Source organism: Corvus kubaryi, unplaced genomic scaffold (genome assembly GCF_017639235.1).
Source record: "Corvus kubaryi isolate FWS band 111438036 unplaced genomic scaffold, C.kubaryi_AGA036_p1.0 37312, whole genome shotgun sequence".
NCBI lineage: Eukaryota > Metazoa > Chordata > Aves > Passeriformes > Corvidae > Corvus > Corvus kubaryi.
The window spans coordinates 3524811-3552294 of NW_024581098.1; the positions used below are offsets into that span (position 1 = coordinate 3524811).

Here is a 27484-nt window from a genome sequence, read left to right on the forward strand (position 1 = left end):
TAATAATTTCCTCATTTACAAATAAATGTAATGCTTGAAGTAGGCTGGCTTCTTTCATCCAGATGCTGTCCTGATACTGTAGTAAAAGGTTTTTCTGGTGAGTTTTCAGAATCTGACTTGTTTCTTTTCCATGTTTACAACTCTCTTCCTTTCACTTGGTACTCTCCTGGCTGTCTCACAGTGGTCCTGCACAGTAAACTGATAAAGGTTCTGTGGTAAAAATCACTGTATTTTATTTGCAATCAAATGTGATTTGTAACTTCTGCCTGTGCTGGGTAGAATTCTGTAGCTGACCATCCTGTACTCTGTGAAGTAGTTAATTGTCTTCCTGGTCCTTCTGTAAAACTTTCCTCTGTATGAAGTCTGTAGATAATTGCCATCAGATAAAAGCTAGGCAGGTGGCAAGCTGTGATTACATCTAAGAGCTGGCTTACTGCACCTAGGAATTTTATACACAGATAGTTTATACTCCAATGGCCTATTTTTATTAATGCTGCCTGCCTTCCAGTAGTATTTGCTAGCTCATTTGACTCATCTGTCACTTCAGGTCTCTCAGGTCTTAAGTGTCCTGGAGGAGGGACTGTCACTGCCTGTCTTCAGGAATTAGTGGAAACTGACATTAACATTTAAATTTTGGAGAGACTATAAGACAATATTGCATCTCTCCTACACAGCCCTTTTTGCGTGGTGGTACTCAGGGTAGTTACTCAAAGCATGCACAGCCCCAGGCTGGGGCAGGAAGCGTGGAGAGTCAGGAGACATGGGGCAGGAAAAGCTGAGGACCTACAGAAAGGCTGGGCTCTGGGGCTGGGAACCAGCTGTGCAAGGCACTCTGGTTCAGGGACCACTGAGAGGAGGAGGGAAGCACCTTGTGCATGTCAGCCACGGGCAGTAGCAGCATTTACCCCAATGAACACTGAGGCTTTGGTTTCATTCCTTTCCTGTCAGGAGTTTTTTTATTGTTTTCCTTTTCAAGTCATCACTTGACAGTTCCTCTCAAGCTTTCTGGTGGGTTTATCATTCCTCTGAAGAGAAGAGCACAAAAATTTTAAACTACCAGTCAGGTTTGCTTGAAGGATGCACACACAAGCTCTTAAGTGATGAGGGATTTTCCAGTCATCTCCTCTCTTCTTCATCATGATGCTTGTTCTCAGTTGTTATTTTAGGAGTAGATTATTCCTTCTGGCATTAGAAAGCTATTTCTTGGATTTTTGTCTAGCTGTTTCTATAAATACATATTTTCAAAGACTTAAAACAGGACATTTCCCAGTACATTTCAAACACAGAATTGCTCTTCTGAACTAGTGGTATGAAGGAATGGTTTAGTGGCAGTGAACTTAGAGTTACCATTTCCCTAGCTGACAGAAAATGCAGTCATTTACTACCTTTAAAAGACAGCTTAAAATATCCAAAAAACACAATGCATCATTAATTTTCTGTAGTCTGATTAGCCAAAATGCCTCCCCTTTAGGCTGTACTTGGACTAAAGTGCATAAATGCTAATGTACAGGATTGTCAAGCAGCATCACCTCTAGACTTAAACAGCAGCAGTACCTGCCAGCCATGTGCTTGACTGCTGCTGCTGAAAATGTGCAGTATTGATTGAAACAATTCTATTTCTCAGGTTAGAAGCTTCATCCCCTAAAGCCATGTATTTTGAATTCACAGCATGTCTGCATATTTGAGAGTACTGCAGCTCACTTTGTGTGAGATTAGTGGTCCATTGCTAGACAATGGTGAGCAAGTGAAGCTGATGAGGAGCTACGTGAATAACACAGTATAATTTAACCCCAGAAATAAATGTTACTTGGGTATACTACAATTTCTTGTAAAATGTCTGGTATCTAGCACATTTGCACAGGTAGTTGTGTTGCAAGATGAATTCTTGGGCTGAGTTTAGTCTAGAGTCTGAAGTTACTGTGTAGAAATAGAATGGATAAACTTCCTTTCTCCACAAAATTATTGTATTTATTTCCAGAGCACATTTAAAGAAAACACTGAAGAATGACTCTCTGTATGAAGGACTGCTACCTCTTGTGTCACCTCTGCTGCTGTTTGTTCTTCTTACAGTCTGGGTGGTTTTATCTCCAAGCAACATATTAGCAAAACAACCCAGGCTGTTTTTATGGATGGTTGGGGTTGCTTTCTCAAATGTTATTGTAAGTATATGTGAGGTGGTGCTATTATTTAGAGATAGCTTTCTACTTTTCTGTGAATAAGAAGAAGGGAGCAGAAAATGTAGCTAAAATCAGCAGTCACACAGCTCTTCTACCTCTGTGTTACACCCTGTCTCATAAAAATACACCGCAACACGTGCCTGGACTCGGGACACTTACAGTACTGAAATACCTACTCTGCCACAGCATAACACTTCTGTGAGGGTTCTGGTTTGTTTTCTGAGGGTTTATGAAACCCTAGGGATGCCTTACTTCCAGAAATGTAACAGATACTCCCCAACACACAGGCAGAACTGGGGACTTGTCAAAGTAAAAGAAAGGTCAACACTGGCACAGATTTACTAGCAAGAGTAGAGGAGCTGTAGCTTTTCCTTGCTCTTGTGCCCATTAGTGTGGTACATGCATTCCTGTATCCTGCAGTTCAGCTGATCCTACATTTTCCCTTCACCATTTAGAATAAGGGTGTACCACTGGCAGTGTGTTTTAGGGAAGGATGTGAAGAGCTGCAGGGGCCTCATGATGGCTCTCTGCTCACAGATCAGTTTCTCCTGTACCACATCATGGTGAACAGTTTCCCCCCTTTAATTCCCAAGGGATAACATAAACCTCTGTGCAGCTCTAGCATGGGCAGCCAGACAGTGGTGCTGAGCCCTGCAGGTAACCCAGGGCTTTCTCCTCTGGGGGAAGCCAGGAGAGCAGCCAAGCAGAAAGGTGTTCTTCCATTTAAGCTAAAATACCCTAGAGGATAGTGACTGGTGTCATCTTAGGAAAACAGTCTCCAACACCATCTAAAATACTGTCACTGAGCAGTGCTACATCCAATTTAAAAAGTGAAAGTCTTGAAGTGCCTTGCACTATGAGAGAGATCTTCAAAAATGTGGGGTTTTAAAAGACAAAGCATAACCTCTTTAGAAATCTGAATTCAGGAATGGGAAAAAAATTGTAACTGAGATGTTTGTTAGATGTATCCCATAAATGTACATTTCTGAGGGTCACAAACAGTTCCATCTTAAGGACTTAATCTCACAAAAATGAGGTTATTTTCAGATGTGTAAGTTTTATTGTATGCATTATTCAGTACCTATTCTACCCCTTTTTTTAAGAGAATAGTGGAGATTCCAAAATGGGAAATACAACTGCATCTTAACCTACCAAGAGTGATTGTGGCAGGATGCTTGCAGAAGGAAAATAGTAAGGCAAACCAGAAATTTCTTTACAGGCTGCAGTTTATCAGACACTGAGTGCAATACGTATTCTTCAGGCTTTTTCTTTTCCCAAAACATACACTGCCGCATTGGAGGCTCGTGTGAATTAAAAATGTATGCATGTTAGCTGAAATGTTTAACATTTTAAAAGCAAGCATTAAAAATGTATGGGTGTTAGCTGGAATTTGTAACGTTCTGAAGTTGCAAATCAAGGCTGCATTTCCTTTCACCTCTTCTGGTCCCTTAGACACGTTTCCTTCAGCATCAGAGGAAGGCTTGTCACGGCAATACTTTTCTTCTCCGTGATAGCCTGACACACTGGGTTTCCATTACCTGTTCTGTAGAGCACAAACTGCAGACCATGTTTCTCTACCTGCCATTCCGGTTCCAGTATCTGGAACTTCTCATGCCTTTGACCATGTATTTGGTCACACAAATATATAAGAATAATAATGGTTTAAAACAATGTGAAATCCAACCTCTGGACAGGTTCAATTATGTAGCCAGAAAAATTATAGAATATAGATTGCTTTAGCAATTTCTGATACCCCTCTTTGATTCCCAAAAGGCTCATAAAACCAGTGTTATTTAAAAAGTTCACAATCAATACTGAGAATGTAAGTGAAAATATTAACATTAGGTACAAAGGCTTACTTCTTCCATTATTCAAAGTTAATTATTTTTTCATGGTTTACTTTTGCATTCTTCAGCTTCCACAGCACAGGCAGTAAAGCCAGTATTTTGTTCCTATGGTCGGACTCCTACTGCTGCTGTCCTAAGATTTCAGGCACTGCACAGGGAATGAGTTATTCATTCTTCTACTGTTTTCAGGATACATAAAATCTATTTTTAACCACATTTCAATTTTGAGTGAAACTTAAATCAATAAAATATTTCAGATGTGCCTAAATTTTTTTTTTTTTTGGTAATGGGCATGGTGTACATGAGACACATTTCTTAAGGAGCCTAAACCAGACAAAACACTTTGGCATGCTTAATTGCTTTTAAAATATGGAATTTCAAGTGAGTTCGTCTCATTATGTTTCCAGAACTCAGTAGAATTAAGCTAATTGCCTTCAGTTAAACCATGTACCATATATTCATTTTTTCTGCCATTCTGAGTGGGATCCCTTTCTCTGGGCCCCCAGCTACATCTCCAGGGAGCCCACTGCCATGATTGAGCCAATAAATTAGGGTTTTAGTACATAAAGGAGTGCTAGAAAAGAAAAACAGGATGTGAAAATGTCATATATTGTCTTCCCTCCATTCCGTACAATGAACCAGAAGATATTTCTGCCACGCCAGCATGCTCTCCCAGTGATTCAGTGGTGGCACATTTGATTTGGGATCACAACTTCATGAGCCTCTGTGAAAACGTAAGGTGGCAAACAAATTCCTCTTTTGTGAAGATGTGCTTCCACTTACCAAGTGTGTCAAAGCACTGTCTCCAGAAAAGGGTGTATTTTCAATTGTCCTAACTTCCTCCAGGACCCAGTGAGGCAGAAAGGTGTGTACCTAGAGCAGCCTTCTCACCAGAAACAAGCCCCAGTTGCACTGTAGCCACGTTTCCCCCTCACCCGAAGCAACCTGCAAAGAGGATGGAAGTACCTTTCCTTAGACCCTCGGGGCTGGCCCAGAGCTCCTGACGTGGCCCCTTTTGCTCCGACAGTGCAAGGTGATCGTGTGCCAGATGAGCAGCACCCGGCCGGAGCTGCTCCACTGGTTCCTGTTCCCGCTGGCGCTGCTGGTGTACGCAGCCATCTCCGGCCTGCTGGGCTGGATGGAAGAAGTGCTTCTCGGCGTGTTCGCCGCCCTGGTCACGGCTGCCCACGTGCACTACGGGGTCTGCGTGGTGAGCAAAGGGCTCTGAAAACAGTTTCTGGTTGGGGTGTTGTCTGGGAGTCTGAATGTTTATGTTTTGGGGTTTTTTTTTAAATCCTGTGTGTTGTTTTATTTAGTCTAAAGATAAACAAAAATAAGCCAGTTTATTGCAGGCAATGCCTTTTGCATGTGCAGCAAGTTCAGTGACTTGAGTTATTGCAATGTAGCCAACTGGTTTTGGCTTTAAACCCATCAGAATCAGAATATTTATGGACTGGTTTTACATAGCAGTCAAGCCATGCAGCATGAATGCTCCTACCACTCTTTTTTTTTTTTTTGCCTTTTTCTTCCTAAGGTCACTTGACTGAAAAAATAGGAAGGTAAAATGCAAAGTGACATAAATAGAAAGAATAAAATAAGGTCAACTTTGCTTTGAATCTGCAGGCAAAATAGCTGTCCCAATTTTTTCTTGGCCCTCTGCTAGCATCTCTCAAGCTGGAGACATGAACAGCTTTCCAGTTCATTCACTCTTACCAGCACATTTTTGTGTCTGCTAGATCTCAGTCTTGTCATTGTCATCTGAACTACTGCTTAAGTTTTACTTTGTTGATGCCCACTTTTTAAAATTGTCAAATGATGCTTTAGCAACTGTTTTAATGTGTTAGCTTTTAGATAAAATGCCTTGCATGGCAAAGATCTCATTTCAGAGGGAGCTGGTCAGCATTCTTTTATTTAAGCCACATCAATGGCATGTAAGGATTTTTCTTTGAAAGCAGCCTTTGGTCAGCAGACATTGGTGTCATAGTAGAATCTACCCCAGCATCAATATGGGCCTGTTGGTGGGGGTCAGAATGGAAATACCTGGTCAAAACTCAATATTGACTGAGGGGCCCAGCTCCATCACAGCTGATGTCACCTGGGAATCTGGTCTGTAGCTGTTTAGCTTCCCAGCAGTGTGTTGCAAGGGGAATGTAAGGAAAACAGCTCTCTGAATACTTACAGGTCCCTGTGTACTCACAGATCCCCAAGTATGTGAGGACAGTGGTTGGGTCCTCCCTCCTCTTACTGGGAGAGGAGGCAGTGAATTGTGAAGCACATATAAAATAGGTTGCTAATCTCTGCGATTTCTCTTCAGGGTAGGCAGCTGAGTGAGCACTTGAACATTTACATCTTTTCCCTGAAGAAACGCGTCCAAGAGTGAACACCTGCACTACCATCAGGCTGTAACTCATAACATGGAGATTTGCAGATCTTCTGATGTGATAAATAGTTGGAATGAATCTGATTAAAATAACCAAAGAATAGAATAGTACAGCTATCTGAACCACTGCGACAATGAGCTATGCAGCAAGATGCTTCATCTCAGAGGCAGATGCCTGTCCAGCAGAGTTTACGAGGTTGTTCTGTTTGGTGATATTTATTCTTTTTACCAGCTGTGTTACTCGCCTCTCTTTTGTCTTCCTCCTCCTTACCACTGTGTCCAAAGTCCTGGGTAAGTCCATGCCGGGTTACATGAGATCCTTGGTGGTTTATAATCAGCACTGGTTTTTCCCAGCCTAGTCACCAGTGGGACCCCAGCACTGCAAACCCTCCCTGTACATCCTTCCCACTCAGACATCTGTGCCTGCTTCATTTGCCATATTTATTTTCTCACAACTCATTTCTTCCACACAACCTCCTGAAAGGCTTATGCACATTGAGTCTTTTCCCCACCTCATATGAATGTGTGAAGACAAGAGAATGAGCTCAGAAAGCTATGGGTGCAGTAAAGCGTTTTTGAAATGTACAGTTTTTTCCCCATTCTCAGCATTAAGATGAGTCTCAGCTGACCTGTCAGAAATGCAGGCTCTATACAGCAGCAGCTGGCCCTTCTATTTATTTTCTAGGCAGTAACAAGCATATTGTTTATATTTCAGTAGCAACAAACAATATAGCCTACAAAGGTAAACAGCTGAAAATAAATTTGGCCAGCAAACCTTTGAAGATTCGCATATTTCTCTGCAAAACTAATTTCAGTCCGACATCATCTACCACTGTGAAATGCTAAGCAAGTCATTATTTGCCTGTGTGCTTGAAGCAAATTTTTGTGGTTTTAGAAAATGTCACAGGAAAAAGAAACAAGAAAAATTTTTTTTTAAACATTGCATGTTTGCATGCAGATGCAAACTGCTCCCTTCATCTATAATACACGTAGGTTTTCTGTGTGCCTTGGACGAGAGAGTAAGAATTTGAGTTTCATCTCTTTTCATATGCTGCCCTAGCCAGAGGGCCTTTGTGGCCTCAAAGCACTAATTAAACAATCTGTCCACTTCCCCAAGGTAAGCACAGAGAGATGTGACTGACAGCCTGGCATGTTTATTAACTACTTAACCATCTTGCTTGCCAGAAGCCAGGTGGAAGTGCAGTTTTTGAGCTGCTGAGCTGAGCCTGAAGTTCCTCTTTTTCAGTTCTTGGACCATTTCTCTGGGTTTAGCACTAGCCTGATCATTTTCCCCCCCAGTCAACTTACCCTTACATCAGTAGCTTCTATTAATATTTCCAGCTGAGCACTGGCAAGTTGTATGAACAGCTTCAGCATAAGCTGGTACTGCCTGTTACAGCAGTTGCTCTACCACAACAGCAGCAGGGCTGATTTCCCCAGGCAGCCCTAAGCACAGACACCAGGGGACAAACCTGCACATCAGCTTCCCCTTTTCACAAAGCAGAAATACCACTCTGACTCAGAAAGTTCCTTCAGGTTTGAAAGCATCCATGTTCCACCTACCAAACGAGCGCATTGAGGGTCCCACCCCCAAATGAACATCAGATGAGTCACAGTTCAAGCAGCTTCAGGTCTGAGTTAGGCAGAGGGGTCAGGTCATCCTGTAATGCTGGGTCAGAGGTTTTGCCAAGAGCCCAGCAGGGAAGGGAGGATGCCCTTGGGCACCACTGCGGTCCAGCTACAAGAGGCATCTGCCAGCCTTCCTCCCCACTGGTGTGGCAGCCATGCCCTTGCCCTGTGTGATGCCCAGAGAGCATGGGGTCTCCACAGAGGCACTCCCTAACTGCCCAAGGACTCCCCTGGAGTAAGTCTGAAGGCTCTTTATTTGATGAGGTTTGCCAAAAAAGGCAGTTCTGACTGTGTTTGAAGGGGAGCGACGAGTTTGGTGTTGTTGCATGGACCCAGCAATGTTTGTTGAAGTTAAATATTACATCCAATACCTGATACACTGCCACAACAGTCTCACCTGCTTTATTAAAGGCAGTTTGTATTTCACCTGTCCCTCACAAGTATCGAGGAAATTCTGGTGAGGAAAGAATTAGGATACAATAAACAAAAATAACTCCAAACTGAATGTGGTTATACTGGAGAAACTCTGTGAACAGGCTTCCTTTTTCCATCTGTCTTGCACTTATTTAGGAAACAGCTGGAAATAAGGGTCACAGAAGCAGTGCAATTTGATGCACTGGAATGGAGTATTTTGAAATATTCATTAAATGGAATTAGAAAATTTGAACTACCACAACCTGCCTGCACTTGTACCTTTCTAACAAGAAATCAAGTATCACTTTCAGAGGACATTCGGCTCTGGCCAGCTTTTTCACCTTCTATATGAAAACATGGCGAGTAACTTTCTTTTTCCTTTTCAAAGCAATTTGTCACTAAAGTCTGTATAAAGACAAGTATAAAAAGAGATCATGTACTGCACAGTGTATATACTGAATTATTAGCCATCGTGGATGGCAACTGGTTCCATGATTAGGAATAAAAATGCTTTGTTCATATGGCTGTATGGTCACAGATTTATTTTGCAAAGTCACGTATGTAGGTGACCTAACAGTCTAACAACAGATTTTTGTGGTCACAACATTATGGCAGAAAGTTTTCAACTATCTGAACTGGAAAATATGTAAATTTTGTTTATGCTTTAGAGCATTTGCACTAACCCAAGGACATGCCTTCCTCCTGGTCTTACTAAAAGCAACTAAACAAGAGCTGCTCTCCCAGGTTTGAACGCGTGGGTTGGAAAATAGGCTCCTCTGGTCCCTGCTTCATCCTCCCCTCCTCTGTCAGAGGCGCAGGGATACCTGGAGCAGCAGGGCACAAGCTGGTGGCTCACAACAGGGTCACTTCAACACAGAAGAAAAGGCTCCTGGCCCAAGGCTCAGAGCTCCTGGGCTTGAGCAGCAGCTACCGAGGCAACATTGCTCCTGCTACAAAAGAACAGAGCTGTGAGAACTACAATGAATCTTCCCCCTTTTCTTCCAACAAAACCTAATGCTTTAATCTAAAATGTAGGTGGCTGCATTGAATGCACTGCATTGAAGATTCATCCCTGAATACTTGGCCACTGCAAGGAAGCCCACTGGGAGCTTCAGTACCTTTCTACAGTGCTCTCTTTGCCTCCTGGCTGCTGCCAGTTTTGCTTCTGACTGATACCCATGGGAGTCAGCACTCCAAAATCTGAAAGTATTTACCATGAACAAAAATGTGCTGTTTACATGCACATACATACATGCATTTTCTGTTTTGATTTATAGAAGGGGATACAGTTGCTGAGCTCTTGGGGAAAGAGATGCTATCCACACACACAGGATAAATGAACTACTGGGTTTTTAAAGCAGCTGCCTTTTTCCTCCCATATGCAGCCCCTGATGAATTAAAAAAATGTATTTAATCCAGAAAAATTATTATTTTAGAATGTTCTGAATAGTCTCTAGAGCTAGACAGATTTTAACATATTTTTTTTATTAAATATGTAAAAAGATAAACGCAAGTCAAGTTATTCACATATTCAGACAAAAATCTACTCTATCATGCGACAATTTGTGGATAATGTAAAATGACTGATACATCTGAATAAGACTTTTGTATCTATTATGCCATTACTTATCTATTTATAATTAACAATACATATGTTTACATTCCTTTCAGTTTACATTTAATATATAACCAAAGCTTTATGGTGTGCTATTTAGTAAAGGTAATTACAAATGCATATTAAAACCATAACAGAAGAATGGGTTACTCACAGGGGGTGGGGGGGAAGGACAACTCTTTCCCCTTTCAGAACACTGCTCTCCCCTCAGCACAGCCACATTTCTGGTGCCCCCAAAGTATTTCACTGCCCTGGCTCCTTACATCAGTCACTCCTCCCTTGGTACAAGCAGTGAGAGGGCTATGGTCCTCAGATCAGAAACAGGATACAAGGAATTTTCAGGAAACGAAGTTCAGCTATTCTTTTAATTTTTTTTTTCTATGTGCTTCAAAAGAGAGAAAAGGAGAGAGGCACAACAGCCTGGCTATGAACCATCTGGGGAGCTCAGCAACCCCAACCATTTGCACCTTCAGAAAATGTTTTCCCTTGAAGTGCTCTCCATGCATCTGCTCTGTAATTGGCAGAAGGATGAACTCTGGTAAGCAGAGATGTGCTGATGAAATTAAGTTTATATATAGCCTGATCCCAAACTCCTTGCCCCATTCAGAGATCCCATAAAGGTTAAAGGACATTCTGGAGTCTGGAAAAAAAATTAGTAACTGCTCTTCAACAATATTATGAAGAACTACTGTTTATTACAATGACAATTGTAATAAGTACATATGTTCTAATAAACACAAATACAACAAAAATGACAATTCCCCCATTTGTGGTGATTCTTGGAAATACTTATTTTGGAATAAACACAATTTTGTAAACCAGACCTTATTTGTAACCAATTGAACTGGGAGAGGAAAGCGCTGGTCTGCAGGTTGCAGTACTTTGATTTCATCACTGGGTAGGATGTGAGGTCAATACTGGATGCAGAGCTGGGAAAACCAGCCTGCAGGGTCCAGAAACTCTTCTGCTGTGCAGGGGAAGGATCAAGGAACTGGAAATACCGGTTCTGGTGCTCAACAGTATTTTATATATTGTTGGTGGTGCAACACAACAGCAGGGTTCTCACATTTAACTAAGAGCCACTTAGCTGCAGAAGATTGATTAGGAATGGAAAACTGCATGTGCATGTGTGTGTGCGTGCCCAGGGGCTGATTCACTGGGAACCTTTCTATGCAAGCATAAGCTGGGGACTTAATGCTTTAGGAGCCTATGAACACCTAAAATGATTTAGCTGTTCAATAGGCTGTGGAGTTTTTCAGTGAATGCCAATTGCGATGGGACTTCCACGTACCTGCTAAATCAGCACAGCAAACCAGAATTCAGAAAATGAAGTGACAGACCAGGAAACCAGGCATTAAATAACCAGAGACTACAGCGCACAGGGGTATGAGAGGAACAAGGAATGCTTTTTATACTTCAAGATACCTCTGTTTATAAAATATCATCATTAAAACAGGGCCATGGGACCACACTGGAAGGGAACACTCCCACTGCAGACATCTCCAGTGCACACATGGTTCTGCACCACACTGGCCTCGAAGGCGGAAGGTCAGCCAAGTGCAGAACCAGCTCTGTGCCCCTCAGTCAGATGGTCCCCTTCTGATGTGTGCTCTGTCTCCAGGAGGACTCCTCACTGCCTCTCCATGCTTTGGAAGCAGCCTTAAACCTGTGAAATGTTCACCATCCACTTATAGGGGAGTTCAGGGTGGGGTTTGGGGCCCATGCTGTTGCTGTTTTCCCCCATACTTTGCACTACTGACAAAATTTCTGTCTTCTATACTTGTGTGGCTGGGGCAGTGGAAGGGGGAAGGAAAGCAAAAAGAAATGGCTGGCCTACTTTCTCCTTTTCTGAGGGGCGGAAAGCCAAGGAGGATGGGACCGTGTCCTGCAGCTACACTTGTGTCAAGGAGATTTCTCTCCTCCCTCAGTACTGAGCTTTGCGGAGGTAGAGCTGCAGCTGGAGGCTGGGACTGGATTCCTCAGGAAAGAAGAAAAGCTGGGAAATGTCTATTGACTAGTTAGGAAACTGGGTGGGTTTTCAAAAAGCTTATGTGGATGTCTGTTCCTCCAGAAATACGTCAAAAAACATACCATGCAGCTTTCTAACAAGCTTCCTAACACAGGGGTTTAAATCTCCCAGTGAAACAGATGCTCTGCCTTTCATCTGTGAAGGCAGGAAAGGAATAAATGTGAGCAACACAAGCGTTTTCCTCCACAACACAACCTCATCGTTATGGCTTGAGTATGACATCCACTGTATCCCTTTATTCCAATTGTTCGGCCAAATTGATGCCCCACGGCAGATGTACTAGAAAACGCAAAAGCACCACAAAGTGAGAGACACAGCTAGTGGTACAGAACTCCTTGCCACACAAAATGCCAATATAAATATGTTAGAAACAAGTTACAAGTGTATCATACTTAAGACGAAAAAGAAAAAAAAATAAATATATATATTTTTAAAGAGCAGAACAAATCTCAAGCAGCCAAGTGGTGAAGTTGCAGTGATGTACAGTAGGTGATGTAGCCCTACAACCTCTTGGGAAGATACACTGAAAGAAGACGTCTGCAAATGCATCTTGGCAAAGTATTGGTACAGAATGCAGTGGTTGGCTGGCACTCACTATGGTACATAAATGTTAATGGCAGACTGGGAGTGAACTGATTTCAAGTTTGAGGCCGCACATGTTCCATTCTCCAGAAGAAAGTTCTCACACAAAACGAAAATTGTCAGAGATGCTGCATGAGTCAGTACTCATCCTGCTGCTGGGGCTGTTCATGGACTTGCTCTTCACCTTCATGCTCATCTGTGTGGCTCTCCTGCAGGGAGAAAAAGATGCCAAAAAGCTCTTCAGCAGAAATCATTCCTGATGTAATCTTGCCCCACTGTAGCATAAAACTTAACAATTTCCATGCACGGAAGTACAAAATGAGCTGTTACCTGAGAAAAGCAGCATCTCATAATATTACATTAAAATGTACTTACTTTACTTCTAATTGAGGCATATGCAGTACTGATATTTCCCTAGAAAAAATGTCAGCTCTAAACATCACTGTCATCTGTTCCAGTGAGCACACTTTTTGAATAGTTAGACGGTGATACGCCAACAGTTAGATACTGTATCATAGCATCCTGATGTCCTCCCATTTTCAGCTTGTCCAAGGTTTTCTGAACCTGTCTGCTGTAGTTTTCACACAATCTTCTCTCAAGGTTTAGATGACTAAATGGACAAGACACTTTTACTATCACCTGCTTTAAAAATTCAACACAGCCTCCTTTTTGAGGTCAGGCATGTTACTTTCCCAAAATAATACTCCCATGCTAACTCCCACAGACTTGCAAGCACATTTTCTTGGGGAGGGTGGGGGGAAGAGCCCCGTATTCACTGACTTCTAGAGCTACTGTAAAAAGCACTAATTACTAAGTAATCACTTCCCACTGTTTTTATGCACAGTATTATCCAAAGCTGTCTCTCTGAATATACATTCCCACTGGGAGATGAGATGAATCCCTGACACAAGGAAAGGCTGGATCCTCGCTGCAGGTGACACCAGTTCCAAACAACTTTCAAATTAGAGGCAACAGGCCTAGTATCCTGAGTTGACCTGAATGTTATCTGAGCTCAAAAAGTCTGGCTGACTTTTAGAGCATCCCTTCTGGACTGCCATTAAGCACAGCTGCATTTGCAGCTTTCCATCTTTCCACAGCACGGTTCACTGAAGAGATCGCTCTCGTGTACACTCTGCTCTGCATTAGTACCGCTCTGCCGTAGGCAGCTCCAAAAGAAAACACTTTTCCAAGACACTGAGCTGCCATTCAAAACCCAGCATCCCCAGTGGGGTACCTCTGCAGAACTTGCCTGGCTCCCTAACTTTTGTTAGAAGCAAGCAGCTTGAACAACAAACTTTAACAAATTGATACTGCTAAGTTTTCAAGTTTGAGGCAAAAATCAAAAGAAAAGGAAGGCCGTAATTTTAGTTCTCCCACAATAGTCCAGAGCAGCTTGTGAAATAAGCAAATTGCCTTCTGGCAGTAAAATATTCATCTAAAGGGCAAAAGCAGAATAAGGTTCCTAACATTTGCTGATACAATGGAAAGAGCCAGCCATTTACCACGTATAGAAACAGCCCAATTTCAATTGAAAACAAGCTTTCTATCACACTCGGGTGCCATTTTCAGGTAGAAGCCACACATCAGTCAGGGCAGCTGAAGTTGAGCATGTTTTGGCCCCCTGGGGGAAATGATGCCCTTATTACATACAGTAGGTACATCACATCAAAACAGCTTTGTGAGCAGTACCTAAAAACTGCAGCTCCTGTGATGGGCTGCAAGGGTGCAGGACGTGCAGAGAACAGGAGGTTCACAGAGAGGAGCTGACAGCTGTGAGAACGTGACCCTGCCTCATGGGGTGAGAAAACTGACACTTCTTTAGCCACAGTGAGCGATGCTGCCTTAACCCCATCTGTCCTGACCCTCCTTATGTGCTGAGGTGACCTGCTCTGGAATACACATGTTCCACAGGCCCTGTGCATGATGACTTTATGGGATGCACTATTAGAAAGCCCACCTGTGCAGACTTTATGGGTCGTTTACGTGCTCTGCTCTCATTCGTACAACAGGAAAAGCCTCTAAGCACAGGGAGTGGAATCTACTCCACAGCTCTGAAGAGAAGTGGTGGCCCCTATTTTGCCTGGTTTATCTTTGATGGAAATAGTGAATCTTATAATGTAACTACCTCAGAAGTTGTTCTGAGACTTGAGACACATTTCTGAGTATGTACAGCTTGTATAAATCCATGAAATGGGAACCATAAGAGTCCAATTACTTTGGGACTGTAGAATCTCATTGAACAGCATCCCCTAATAAGGAAAGTAGTGGAAGATCTATTTAGAACATTTATTTCTGGCTTGAGCCACATGACCATGGTCATCCCTGTCTCCCACGTTGAGATGTGCTCTCTTTTGGCCCTTAGATCCATATGCCTCAAACTATTCAGGTGTGTCTGTAGACTGAAAGAGTTAGACTACAAAAACCTGGTGTCAGGGACGGTGGGGGCCTTTTTCAAAAGTAGCAGCAGATATAGAAGCTGCTAGAGCAGAAAGTTACCAAACCAGCTGCATTTTGAGCAATTGCTCTGGGAAATTGAGTAGAGCAACTGAGATACCACACATGAACAGTGCTCCCAACTTCTACATGAACTGAACCACAACAGCCTGTGAACAAAAGCAAAAGCTTTCCTACATTTCTGCTTTAAGCCAAGACCTAAACAGCCCTGGGCTTCATAACCAGACACAGAGCCTCTTCTTGTCCATCAGTCTGAAGCTCTTTTAATGTAATACCACATGAACAAGTGTTTTACACACTGAGAGCTTGAAAAGTACGGGCCACATCTCTCCATCACTCAAATGTAGCCTTTTGAGCACTGTTCTCTGGCAACTTTGATGTTCTTGATGGAGAAGAAGGATTACAAATGACCCATTCATAATTAAAAATTACAAAGGATTACAGGCTCGTCAGCCACTTGTTAAATGACAGTAGAAGATCCCTCTTGCTTAAGCAGAGACATAATGATGAGGTTTAAGCAGTACCATAAGAGGGAAAAGAAAAGGGAGGCTCTAAAGAGAAGGAACCCAACTGGATTGATATTTGTGCTGCTCAAACTCACCAAAATCAAGCAAAAAAACCCAAAAAAGTGTTCAGTCTTAAAAAATTAGTTCTTATTGAATTAAGCAAAACAGAAACTTAGGAAGTGACATGATTGAAACTACACTATAAACTGGAATTCTGAGAAAAATAATTACCCCACTCCCCACCCCAAGACATGAACCTGATAAAAATCTCTTCAATGCAATATTACAATAACTAAACAGCTGGGGAATGATCAGGGACTAAACTCTATACTTGCATTCTGAATCATTCTACACACAATTCACCTAACAGCCTCATGGGCTGACTGAGAAAGCCAAACTGCTGTTACCAAGGGATTAACCTGCAAAATACTGCAAGATAAAGAATTTAACTTGGGACAAATTCATTACAGTGAGAGAGAAAAAAAAACCCAGATCTGAAGGGCAAATAAGGGCAGTAAGAGAGTAAAGTCCAAAACCAAGCAGTAGCCAGGATCTAGATCAGCACTAAGCTACAGTCTTTGGTTTAGTGCTGATGCATTTGGGTCTTTCCTCAGCAGTCACAGTCCATCTGTTAAGCTGAGGAGATCAAGTCTCCCACCAAAAGGTACAAAAAAATTGTGAGGAATGGCCTCTGTATTCCTCTCTGGAGGAGCAGTGCTCTCCTGCTGCAGTGACACGCCCAGTCTCCAACAGCAGCCACATTTTAGATGAAAGCACAGTGGTATGTAGCTCACATGCAGGCATGGATGATGATTTCAACAGAGAAAGGCTTGGAGGGAAGAAGTAGATAAAACACTGGGAAATGGACTGAAGTAGAACATTTTGTAATGTTCTGCCAGCAAGGAAAACTGCAGAAGGAAAAGCAACAAATGCATTCCTTGGTGCGGAATCACTCTGCTATTTAAGCCAACAGACAGACAGATGTGGTAGGGGTATGGGGAGAAGAGGGATTTTTCTGGCTTTGCTTTATAAATAAATCACTGCTCTTGAATCCAGAAGACATTTTCTCTGACCGCTATATATATGTAACACTTTTACCCTGTTATCACATGCCTGGCAAATTTGTCTCATTGTTTATTCCTGTGAAAATAATGGTTTCCTCCTCCTTTTCCTCTCTAGCATTTACCCTGCACTGCTGAACAAATCCTCTTTCCCTTGTCAGTTCTCATCTGAGCAGTGGCACCTGTCAGCTTCAAACTTGTGGTCCTCTTGCACCTAACTTTCAAACATTTATGCCCTACATTAGTCTCTTTTAGAAAAAGTATGTTGAGTTAGTCGTTCCCTCAGCACTATGTTTGATATGAAACTAAGTCAGCTGACTACTGCTGCAACAGCTTTCTGGGAGCAGATATGGTACCACTGTGCTGCCAAGGGATTACGTTGATGCTTGTACACTCTGGAGCCAAAGCCTTCGTCTGCTGGAGACTGAAAGGTCAATTGTCAGTACAATCCATACAGGGATTTAGCTAACATGAATGGGAGTAGTTCAGCTAAATCTCCACTGAATCATTATCCCTGAATGTCTCTGAGGAATTTAACCAGCACCCTTTGCAGCTTCTTGCTTTGTTCAGTGTCTACAACATTAAGTCTAAGATGCAATGAGATTCTTGCTTAATCTTGCAGACAATACACTTCTGAAATTTTGCTAATAGAGGATTATTTGGTTTGCACAAGGAAGAATTTTGCCTATAGCAACAGGATAAAAAATGCTAAAGAGCATTATCTTTGGAGCTATAATCATGTATTTGGCAACCTGCAGCATACATACTCCAACACTGCCACATGGGCCAGAGAAGGTTCACAGCTGTAGACAGTGAACTGCACCTCTGCCAGAATTCCTGTGATTTTCAACACGTTAAAGGACATGAATAAAAGACTTCATGCACATTGGGGGAAGATGAAAAAAACAAAACTAAGGCTCAGAACCGTATGAAATCAATTTAAAATTGTGACACAGACCCTCCCCTTTCAGATATGGCTCAGCAAACCCAGAATGCAAAACTCCACTGAAGCAGTGAAAAGCAACCAACCTCCTGAATCTTTTCCCCAAGCTAAAAAGTCTGTTGTTTGCAATTGCAAACGCAAACTTCTTTTCTGGGGAGGAGTCACAGGAATCCTAGCTGCTACAGTTCTGTTGGCCTAAATACAGGATATGACCCAATACTAAACCAATAAAATTTTACAAAATTAAGATGGTTTGTTGAAATAAAAACCATTAAGCTTCAACTTACGTGTTCATCTGAAGCATAAAGGACTTCCATTAGCCGATTGACAAGGTCATTATTCTCTCCCCCGTGTTCTTGGCAGAGAAGTTCAATCTCCCTTAATTTGCCAAAGTAGAAATCCCTTTCCTTCTCCACGCCTTCAAGTGCAAGTTTTAATGAATGTACCTGCAGATAAACCAAGACATGATGCATCAGTTTTGAGGTACACTGCAGACAAAACAACTCAGTCTAAAATTTTGTATGCTAAACAATCTTAAATACTTATTCAATTTTATAGCTTAAAATGAAGTCCAATTTTCTTTCTTCAGTGCTAAATTGAACCATACCCCATTAGAGAACAGTAGATCAGGCTCCCCCATTACTCCCTCTGGATACATCTTAACCTTGATCCTTAAAGGTCAACTTTCTCAGCACTATTTTATACTGAAGCCCAAAGCAGCAGTTCAGAAATCAGGGCTACCTAAGCTGTGTCTCCTAACTGGGCTGCCAGCAGTGTCATGTAGTGGTAACTAATAAAACGTTCAGCTCAGTACTTGCATTATTTTGCCTGGATTAATGTATCGTTGTTGGGAAACATACAGTATCTCCTTGACTAAAAATACACAAAACTAGCAGAAGGGCTCATAAAGGGAAATAGTCTAGTTAGGAAATTAGAAGGTCCTCTAGTTACAAATGTGGTATTGGTGTGCTGGTTTTCCACCTCTCCTGTTCTGCCTCCCCACTTACCAGATTTTACAGACCTGTGTTTCAGCACTCTGCTGCCATGACTGGCTGCACCTCGGGCTCCCTGCTCTGGCTGATGTGCTGTTTCTACCAACAAATTCTCTCAAATGCCAAGTACCTTTCTCTTTGCAACCTTGTTCACAGGAGTCTTCAAGCTACACTGTCAGCCTCAATTTCACCACTAGGACTGCTGCAAATAATTCATGGGCAACACAGCTGTTAATGATTAGGCTTTGTACAAATCACGACATGTCGCGATATATTTTTACACGTATGTATTTTAAAAAGAACAGCTCTGTGGTAGCATGACATATAAACTTCTGTCTATCGGGGCATACATGATCAGGATAACATCAAAGTGGCTGGGAAACTTGGAGGACAGCAGTATAAAAACCAACAGAAATAATCACAGATGAAGCTGTCTACAGTAAACACACTGACCCCAATCACATCCAATTACAGGCAAATTAGCATTCACATTTTAGAGCCTGCAATTATACAAATGATTCTCTAAATAAAACATGCTAAATAAATTAAATCTTATCAGACTACATTTCAGTGAACTGATACAATTTAATAGAAACTTCTGTGCTGCCAGTTCTACTGGAAGTTAATTGATTTCCTTCACTAGTAAAAATACCAGCAGAGTTCAAAAAATGCTTTGACAGCCTACTAAATCCTTTCAGTTTGTTTTTCCATGACTGCTGAGCTAGTGATACCTTCTTCTGACCTTTGATTGCACTCTCAAGGCATCCAGCAGCAGAACTGACCTGTTAGCAGAGCAGGATCTCAGAGCATCTCATTTATGTACTAATTCATTTCTAACCAGCTGCCTGAGTGTGACACTCAAGTCTTCCCTTGATCGTTTGAATCCATGATGGATATAATGACCAGTCACCTTAAAATTAACTATTTTTTGACAAAAGTAGGAATAGCAAAATGAAACAAGAGTTTACAATATTCTGGTTTATAGATAAAGACCTCATACTTAGGATGTGCCTTCTGGAACTGCCACAGCATATTGCTTGAGAGCAATGCCTGCATCCAACCAGAACAAGAATGTAACTGCTTCCAGATCTCTTCTCTGTGCTTGCTACAGCTTGGGAAAACTATGAACTTCAGCTGAAAAACTGGCAGCTAATAGCTTAGACCATCTCCCCTTCTGACCTATTTAGTATGAAGACATTCTCCTGTTTTCATTCTATCACTGCTTAAAGAAACAAAATCATTAAACGATGTACATTTGCATGGAGTTAATCAGCTACTGGATACAGTAACCATTGTTATAACCAAACCAGACATGCTTTCCTTCAGTTACACACCAGCTACCTGTCTGGGCCATGTGAATCCGTATTTCTTCAGATACTTTGCACATCTGCATCCCACTTTTTCCTTCCATGAACTTGCCAAAAGGCTGACACTTGTTTCTGTTTCTCCCATGTTTCTGTTTCTGGACCAAAAGTCACCCTCTGCAACCCAGTTAATGGGTGCAAAGGCAGAAGTTCTTACTGACTGGTCTTCTCTCTGATGGCACTTACTGGTAGCATGAATACTCACAGGGCTGCAGAGCCAGGCTGCAGATTAAGCACAACTGTAGGCAAAAACCCATGATGGTGCTGTTTTCAGAAACTACACACAGCTAGTAGTTCCTGGGACCACTCTCCATATGTAAAAGTCCCTTCTCTGTATGTAATGGCGCCTGGTTTGTGTTGTCATCTCAGCTGCACTCAGACACTCTTCAGGAGAGCAGTAGTTGGCACAGACCAAAGACACAACAGGGACCATTTTGTTATTTTAATGCTATGGGTAATCAAGTCCCAGTACAGAGTGACACTCCTTAGAATTTCATTCTGGAGTTTAATTTACTGGCACAGTTCGAAGATGATTTTAAGAGAAACTTTAGGATTGTTGGGAGCCATTAAACTGGCAAATGTTAGGGATGGCTTACAATTATTGCAAATAGCTCATTAAGCTATACTATGGTAAAACAGAGTGTCCAGACATCCCCACTAATTAAACTTTTCTGCTACAAATTGCATGCAAGTTCAGATGTTTCCATCTCCCTTGGCTGCTATCCATGAAAGGGATGAAAAAACTATTACAGCCACATAGGACCATGATATCCAAGACACAATTCAGCACTTCTTACTCATAATCAAGACAGAAACCGGGTAATGGTGGCTGCTGCCCTCATCTCCACAACTGCTGTAGAGTAGTAAAAACCAGGCAATTTGGCTCTTCCATCATGTTCACACTGGGGGTCAGGAGAACCTGGCTCAGAGCTGCTTGCAGCATAGCTTTTTTGGCTCGTGTAATATGCCCATGGTTTACAAGTATCCATTAGTGGGAAATGAGATACCAAATGCTGTCAGCATTTAAAAAAAAGCCTTCCAGACCATTCTAGCTAGATGATGTTTCTTAAAAACTAGCTATTAAAGAATCAGTTTTTCAAATCCTCAGAATTTCTTCTTCTCTTTGGTGATGGAGGAAATCATCAGTTTTTCCTTCAGGGTTATTTGTATATAAAGCTTAAGGTTTTCACACATGGAACGTGCTAGGAATATGTTAGCAGTGGATGTAATAATGACTGTCTATTGCAGTAAAGATCAAATATTTTGATGTTGCTCAGATGCCAACCAACTCTTCCTTCCTGAAGCAAACACATTCTGACTTTTGAGTACAAATGTCACGGTTTAAGTGGCATTAAGCTGACGTTTGAACTCCGCTTGACATTGATCAAACAAAAAAGATTCCATTAAAAAAATATATATCCATTCCCTGTGCAACATTTAAAAACTGTTCTGTTACAGCACCAATCTAGAGTCCATTTGGAGGGCTGGTGGACCCTGTTGTGCTCTCTGCTGCTCAGAATGATACCCTCAATCTGCAGAATGCTGTGTTTGGGATGTGGCTATCCATCCACCACCTTTCAGTGTATAACTGATCAAGAACTTGCAAACAGTGCCCCAGCAAACTGAAATCTTTGCTGATCAGGTCAATGAAAGTCTGAAACTGAAATGCCCTTAATTGTGGAAAATTATACTTGATCCAGAATAACAATTGCTTCTTCAATACAGCTGCCAGGCAGCTCAAACTCTGAGTTTTTTTCCTTTCCATCTTCCCTCACCAAGGACAAATACACAGATCAGGCCTCATTTATAGTAGTGGCATTTACACCATTCTGACAGCACAGTCTTAAGTCAGATACAGGTATTTATTCTTGTCCAGTGCAGGCACTCTTGCAGTCCAGAAATGAGAGAACGGTGTAAAGTTCCAGAGCATAAACAGAAATGAAGCCCTTACATTCCTAACATTACAGAAATATCGATGCTTTATTAATTATACTGCAGAACATTATTTATAACTAGGTAGACTCAGAAAGGTAGATCGCATTTTTAAATGAAAATGGTGTGTTAGCTTCTTAACACCTTCCTTCCAGAAAGCAGAGCACAGTGCTCTCGTCTCAATTTAGCTGCAAATTTCTTAACACCTTGGTATTACAAACAGGCTTGTTTTCTCCACAATGGCACATTAAATGATTTCTTTCAAATTTGTAATACACCAGAGCAAAGACACTATCTGGATTTTTCCTATCCAAGTGAAATAAAAGATATATTTCAACATCGAATGAAATTATCATACTTCAGCAAGACATACCTGTCACTCCTAAAATCATAATTTAAAAATACTGGCAAACATCACTCACCTCTGCCAGACATTATTTTTTACAATAAATCTCTTTTGTTTTTTTTCTTTCCAGCTTAGCTATTTCCACTTTTGTCCCTTTGTAATTCTGGAGAGCATCATTCATCAGAAGACAATATTAGATTTCATGCCTGCCTGTGACAATGAATGCATCTACTTTTGTGCCTAAAGCAAATTTACCTGTTCACTGAGCTGTATGACTTGAGTTTCCAAATCTTTGTCTGATTTGGATGCCGAGCCGCTTGGTGCAGCTTTTTTTGCTGAAGATGGGCGAGAAGGTGTTGATCCTGGTTTAGAAGCTGGACTGGATTTAGCAGCACCTGAAAACCACAATAAATAAGTAAACAATAAACAATATTGATCTCCATAATAAATGCATTCCTATTAACCTGATTAATAGGCAGGAATAGGAAACACAGGTATTGATTTTACAGCCGTCCATCCTCTCTCTTACTTCAAGATGACACTAGAGGAAATTCCACTGCTGTTATACCTTGGGGAAGGAAAAATAACATTTCCTACCAATCTGAGTTTGCTACTGAGAGTGAGGTAACCCTAAAACCAAAATAAACATCAAACCAATAATATAAAGTTCCCTTAGATCTGAGCAGCTTTCAGCTTAAAAAAAATGTGCCATTAAGAGAGTGTGCCCCCAGCCCATTACTTAACATACATAGCTATCCTCAATTTCCCTGGAGAAAGACAGAGCTGAAATAAACTCAGCTAAACTGCATCTGTGCTTTTCTCATTTTCAAATGTAAACCACCCCTGAGACAAGGGCACTGAAACTCAGAGCAGAATTAAACCCATTGGTGAACTCACAGCTGGCCACAGCGACCAGATGTGTTTTGATCTCCTTAGATTTTCCTATTTCTTTTTAATTACTTGCACTGCAAATCTGCCAGAAGAATATGGAGCAACATCTTCATCAGCAAAAATGGCAAGTAACGGGTGTGTACAGAGACTCTTTTGCTGCAGTGACTTGGCACATAAATGCCACAGCAGAGGAACAGTTGTGTGAAAGGGTTTGCAGTGCCTTCACAGGAACCTCCCAGCCAGCTCCTCACGCCTTGCTCTGCCTCTCCATCTTCCACCTCTTGATGCTGGCTGTTTGATGCAGTCGCTCAGCCCATACACAAGTGCCTGGCTCACAGCTCTCCCCCTGCCGCAGCTCCCACAAGCACTGCACTCTGACTCGCCCTTTTCCTTAGTCCCTCCAACAAGGAATAAATTTGAGATGTACTGGACAGACATCTGATAGAGAAACTGGTTTGGTTAAGAAGACGAAACAGAAACCCAGCCTCTCTCTGGCCTATTTGGTTTGACTTATTAAGCAGGCATGTGACTCAGAGGTCCTGCTTGGCAGCACCCACGTTCATCACTGTTTCCTACAAAGAGCAAAGCACAGTTGTCCAAACGTGCTGACAGGCTCCATGCCATCCTCCACCATCAAATGCTGCTGGCTCTGAAGCCTGAGCCACACAGGAGACAGCCCTAATCCAGCAGGCACCCAGCTCCCAGCTGAGCTCTGAGCTGGCAGTTCACCAGTTCCAGAGGGATTTTGCCCTGGCTTTCTCAGCAGCCACTTTCTACCCCACACCTCGCCAGCTGCTCCTCCCATAGGATTACTTGGTTTATGGCACACTACAAATTGTTCTAAGTTGTCATTTCCATGATGTATCCCCAGTGTCAGACAATGCTTTAATAAAGCAATCCATTGTAAACCCAATGCATTGAAAAAAAGCCATCACTAGGAAGAAATTGCAAGGAGGCAGGGAGAGGAAGAGAAAGCTTGTGGGGCTGTCCATATGTCCAGCCATGGAGCTCACAATGTCACTGACCTAGAACTGTGACAGTGGTTCATTGGTGGAGCTGGAAAGTGATGGGAAAGGAGAGCAGCAATGGGTTATTTAATAAAGCTTAAGCTTTCCTGATGTAGTCACAGGCCTCCCTCTGTAGCAAGCATCTCCTCCCACCCCTACGGATAACTCTGTATTAACTGGGTCACCTAATGCTAACAGAACACAAACAAACAACTTGGTAATCCAGTTAGCATGTGTAAACATTTCTGTGCAAGATGGCCATCCTCCTTTTCTATGCTCTTTAACATAAGATGGATAAGAAAAAAAACCATACTGGTGGGGTTTTTGTGTTTTTGTTGCGGTTTTTTCCCCTTTGTTTGGTGCTTTTTGTTTTGGTTTTGTTTCTTTCAGAAACGGGTGACTCCAATAGCTTCCATGTCAATTGCATACACAAACTCTTCGCTAGCACGTTTCAGATATAGTACACAGGCTTGCTAAAGTTGGGAAAATTCAGTGTTGTGTATATGCTTGAAACGAAACTTTTTTTCACATCATACTTAGATCAGCAAAGAATAAATCATTTGTGGAAAAACATTAAAAATGCCAAGATCTTTTGCTGCTATTTTTCTTTATGAAATCACCTAAACTTTAGCACTCTGCCTTCAACGGGGTTCAGCCCATATTTTGACTAACTAAAAATCAGCTGCTCCAGAGCAGGATTGCTAAAATGTTCTCAAAGCCAGTAAAATAATTTTCATTTGGTTTAGCAATAAACAGAAGAAAACTAGTGTCAAAATATGCAAGAAAAACACACACATGAGATAAAATCACTTTGATTCTAGCATTCCAGTTGGGTCTCAAGTTATTTAATGACCAAAGCATCAACATTTACTTCTTATTGTATTCTACAACTACAAGATGCAGGTTCAGGGTATCAGCTGAAAAGTAAATGTTTTAAAGCTGACACAGAGAGAGCTAAGGACAGAGCAGGCACAAACATTTGATCCCTAGGTATTCTCTCTAATTTGCAGCTGAGGTGCCCCCCCAGAGCATGCTGAGCAAACCCCATCCCCAGTGTCTGCAGCACTGATACACGGCATTATATTCTGCCCTCCTTTGAAAACAACAAAGCCTTTTGAATTTCTACAGCAAAGTGTTACTAAGCTTTATGAAGTCCAGACAAATCAAAAGAACTCGACTTTTGCTGCACTGCTTATGATCAGCTCTTAAATGACCATGCTATCCCAATTTGAGTAACACAGATAAAAACCAGCTAACTAGCTGCTAGAAGGTACCAGCAACAGCTGGATAGAACTTAATTGCAACAGAGAACGCTTAGGGATTTCTAATTTTAAATTTCCTGGAGGAAAAAAAAAACCTTTACTGCACATTTGTTCTGAGGCATCAGTTTTATAATCAGCTCAGAGGTATGCTTCCATTCCAGCAGAAGCCTAATTTCATAAAATAATTAAAGGATGCTGGTTGATAGAGTAATGAAAAGTACTTGTAACAGCCAGACATCTAAACAGAGACGATGGACCTTGATAGACTGAATGACTTGGGTGTTGAGCAATGGTTTCACAGTCAATTAGTGCAATAATGGAATAACTCCTAATGCACTGTTCAGAGGGACTATATAATCCAAGCAGTTTAAATTCTTTCCAACTACATACCTTTCATGAAAATATTTTTATATATAACCCATTTACACATTGTGAGAAAGCACAAAATTTTATACAGGTATTTTATGTAAAAAGTATCAAATAATCATCTCTGCTCCCCCATCAGTGAGAGAACTGCACTGTAATCAGCACCATAACTGTTTGCCATTATTAATTCCTCTTCAAGCTTACTGCTGATGTTCAAAAGAAATGCAGGGCCCTTCCCTGGAAAGGAACATCCCCATGCCCCAGTGCTGGCAGCCAAAAGACTGGAAAGCACTGTGGCAGAAAAGGATTTGGGAGTCCTGGTGGACACAGAGTTGAGCATGACCCAGCAAAGCACCCTTCCAGCAAGGAAGGCCAGCAGCCTCCTGGGCTGCATTGGGAAGAGCATCGCCAGCAGGCTCAGGGAGGTGATTCTCCCCCTCTAGTGAGCACTGGCCAGACACATGAGGAATGTTTGGTTCAGTCCAGGGCTCTCCAGCACAGGACAGACATGGATGAACTGGAGAGAGACCAACAAAGAGCCACAGAGACTAAGGGAATGGAGCATCTCACCCATGAGCCAAGTCAGAAAGCTAGGTCTGTTCAGCCTGGAGAAGAGAGGCTTCGGGGGGGATCTTATCTACACCTCAAGAGAGGGTGCAAAGAAGATAGGAAACAGGCTCCTCTTCAGTGGTCCCCAAAGGATGGGAGGCAATGGACACAAAATGAAACACAAGAAATTCCATTTAAACGTAAGAAAAAACTTCCTCACTCTGACCATTATCAAATACTGGAGGAAACTGTCCAGAGAGGTTGAGGGGCTTCCAACCTTGGAGATACTCAAAACATGACTGGATATGGTCCTGGGCAACGAGCTCAAGGTGACCTTGCTTTCAGCAGAGCAGTTTGACTGGATGACCTCAGAGGTGTCTTCCCACCTCCATGGTTCTGTGACAGCATGCTCTGATTTTAGGTCAAGGCAGGACTCCAATAAGAATTTTTTTGTAAACAGTATTGCAGCTGCTTCAGTTTGGACCTGGATAACTTTTTGTACCTACCTACATAATACTCACAGAGATGAGAAAAGTAAATTCACAGTTGAAAGACAAATTATTCTGTTCTTGTACTGAATTAAGATGAGTCAGCTTTGAAGTGCATTAGAGGTTTCCCATCTGTGGTACTCCAGAAACAATTACTAGTCAGTCCACCGTAATTAAACGTATCCCACACAGTTTCAGCTTCACTATTCTTTTTGCTAAATATGTAAGTTCTACGAACAGATGTAAACTTCTGCAACATAAAACAGTGGATGTTGGCACTGTGCAGGTTTGGGTACAAAAAAGCTAGGCTGCAAATTCCAGTTCTCTTTGCATCACAGGCACAGTCTTGTGGACAAGAGACCTACTTAACGTTTAGGGAGAAATCCTCCTTGAAGCTATATGAGTAATTAGTATGCTGTTAAATAATTATGTAAAATTTCAGGAAAACACATGCATGAATACAGTGTGGATGTGCACAAGGAGAGTGTGGAGAGCAGTGGAGAGCAATGGGAGCCCTGAACAAGCACAAGACGTGGCTGAGCCCACACAACCACTGCTTCAGTGGAATTTGGGAATCACTCGCTGTCTATTTTAGTCAAATTAAAGGATTTCATAAAATGAATATTCCTGACTCATGCCACAGGAGAAAA

At 41.9% G+C, this 27484-nt stretch overlaps 2 protein-coding genes across 7 annotated transcripts in view; one reads left to right on the forward strand and one right to left on the reverse strand.

Annotated features, from left to right (window-relative positions):
- Nucleotides 1-8968, forward strand: part of LOC121665139 (ethanolaminephosphotransferase 1-like) — a 56375-nt gene extending 47407 nt beyond the window's left edge. For 2 of the 3 annotated variants that reach the window (XM_042029053.1, XM_042029054.1), the window contains 3 exons: nucleotides 1979-2159; nucleotides 5052-5234; nucleotides 6339-8968. In XM_042029053.1, the coding sequence (XP_041884987.1) occupies nucleotides 1979-2159; nucleotides 5052-5234; nucleotides 6339-6404 (430 nt within the window). In that variant the 3' untranslated portion in view covers nucleotides 6405-8968. The remainder of the gene's footprint in view (nucleotides 1-1978; nucleotides 2160-5051; nucleotides 5235-6338) is intronic. The other variant, XM_042029055.1, reaches the window with a different exon arrangement.
- A 1769-nt stretch (nucleotides 8969-10737) lies between these two features.
- Nucleotides 10738-27484, reverse strand: part of MAPRE2 (microtubule associated protein RP/EB family member 2) — a 98705-nt gene continuing 81958 nt past the window's right edge. For all 4 annotated transcript variants that reach the window (XM_042029058.1, XM_042029056.1, XM_042029057.1 and 1 more), the window contains 3 exons: nucleotides 22527-22666; nucleotides 17925-18083; nucleotides 10738-12882 (listed from right to left, as the gene is read on the reverse strand). In XM_042029058.1, the coding sequence (XP_041884992.1) occupies nucleotides 12811-12882; nucleotides 17925-18083; nucleotides 22527-22666 (371 nt within the window). In that variant the 3' untranslated portion in view covers nucleotides 10738-12810. The remainder of the gene's footprint in view (nucleotides 12883-17924; nucleotides 18084-22526; nucleotides 22667-27484) is intronic.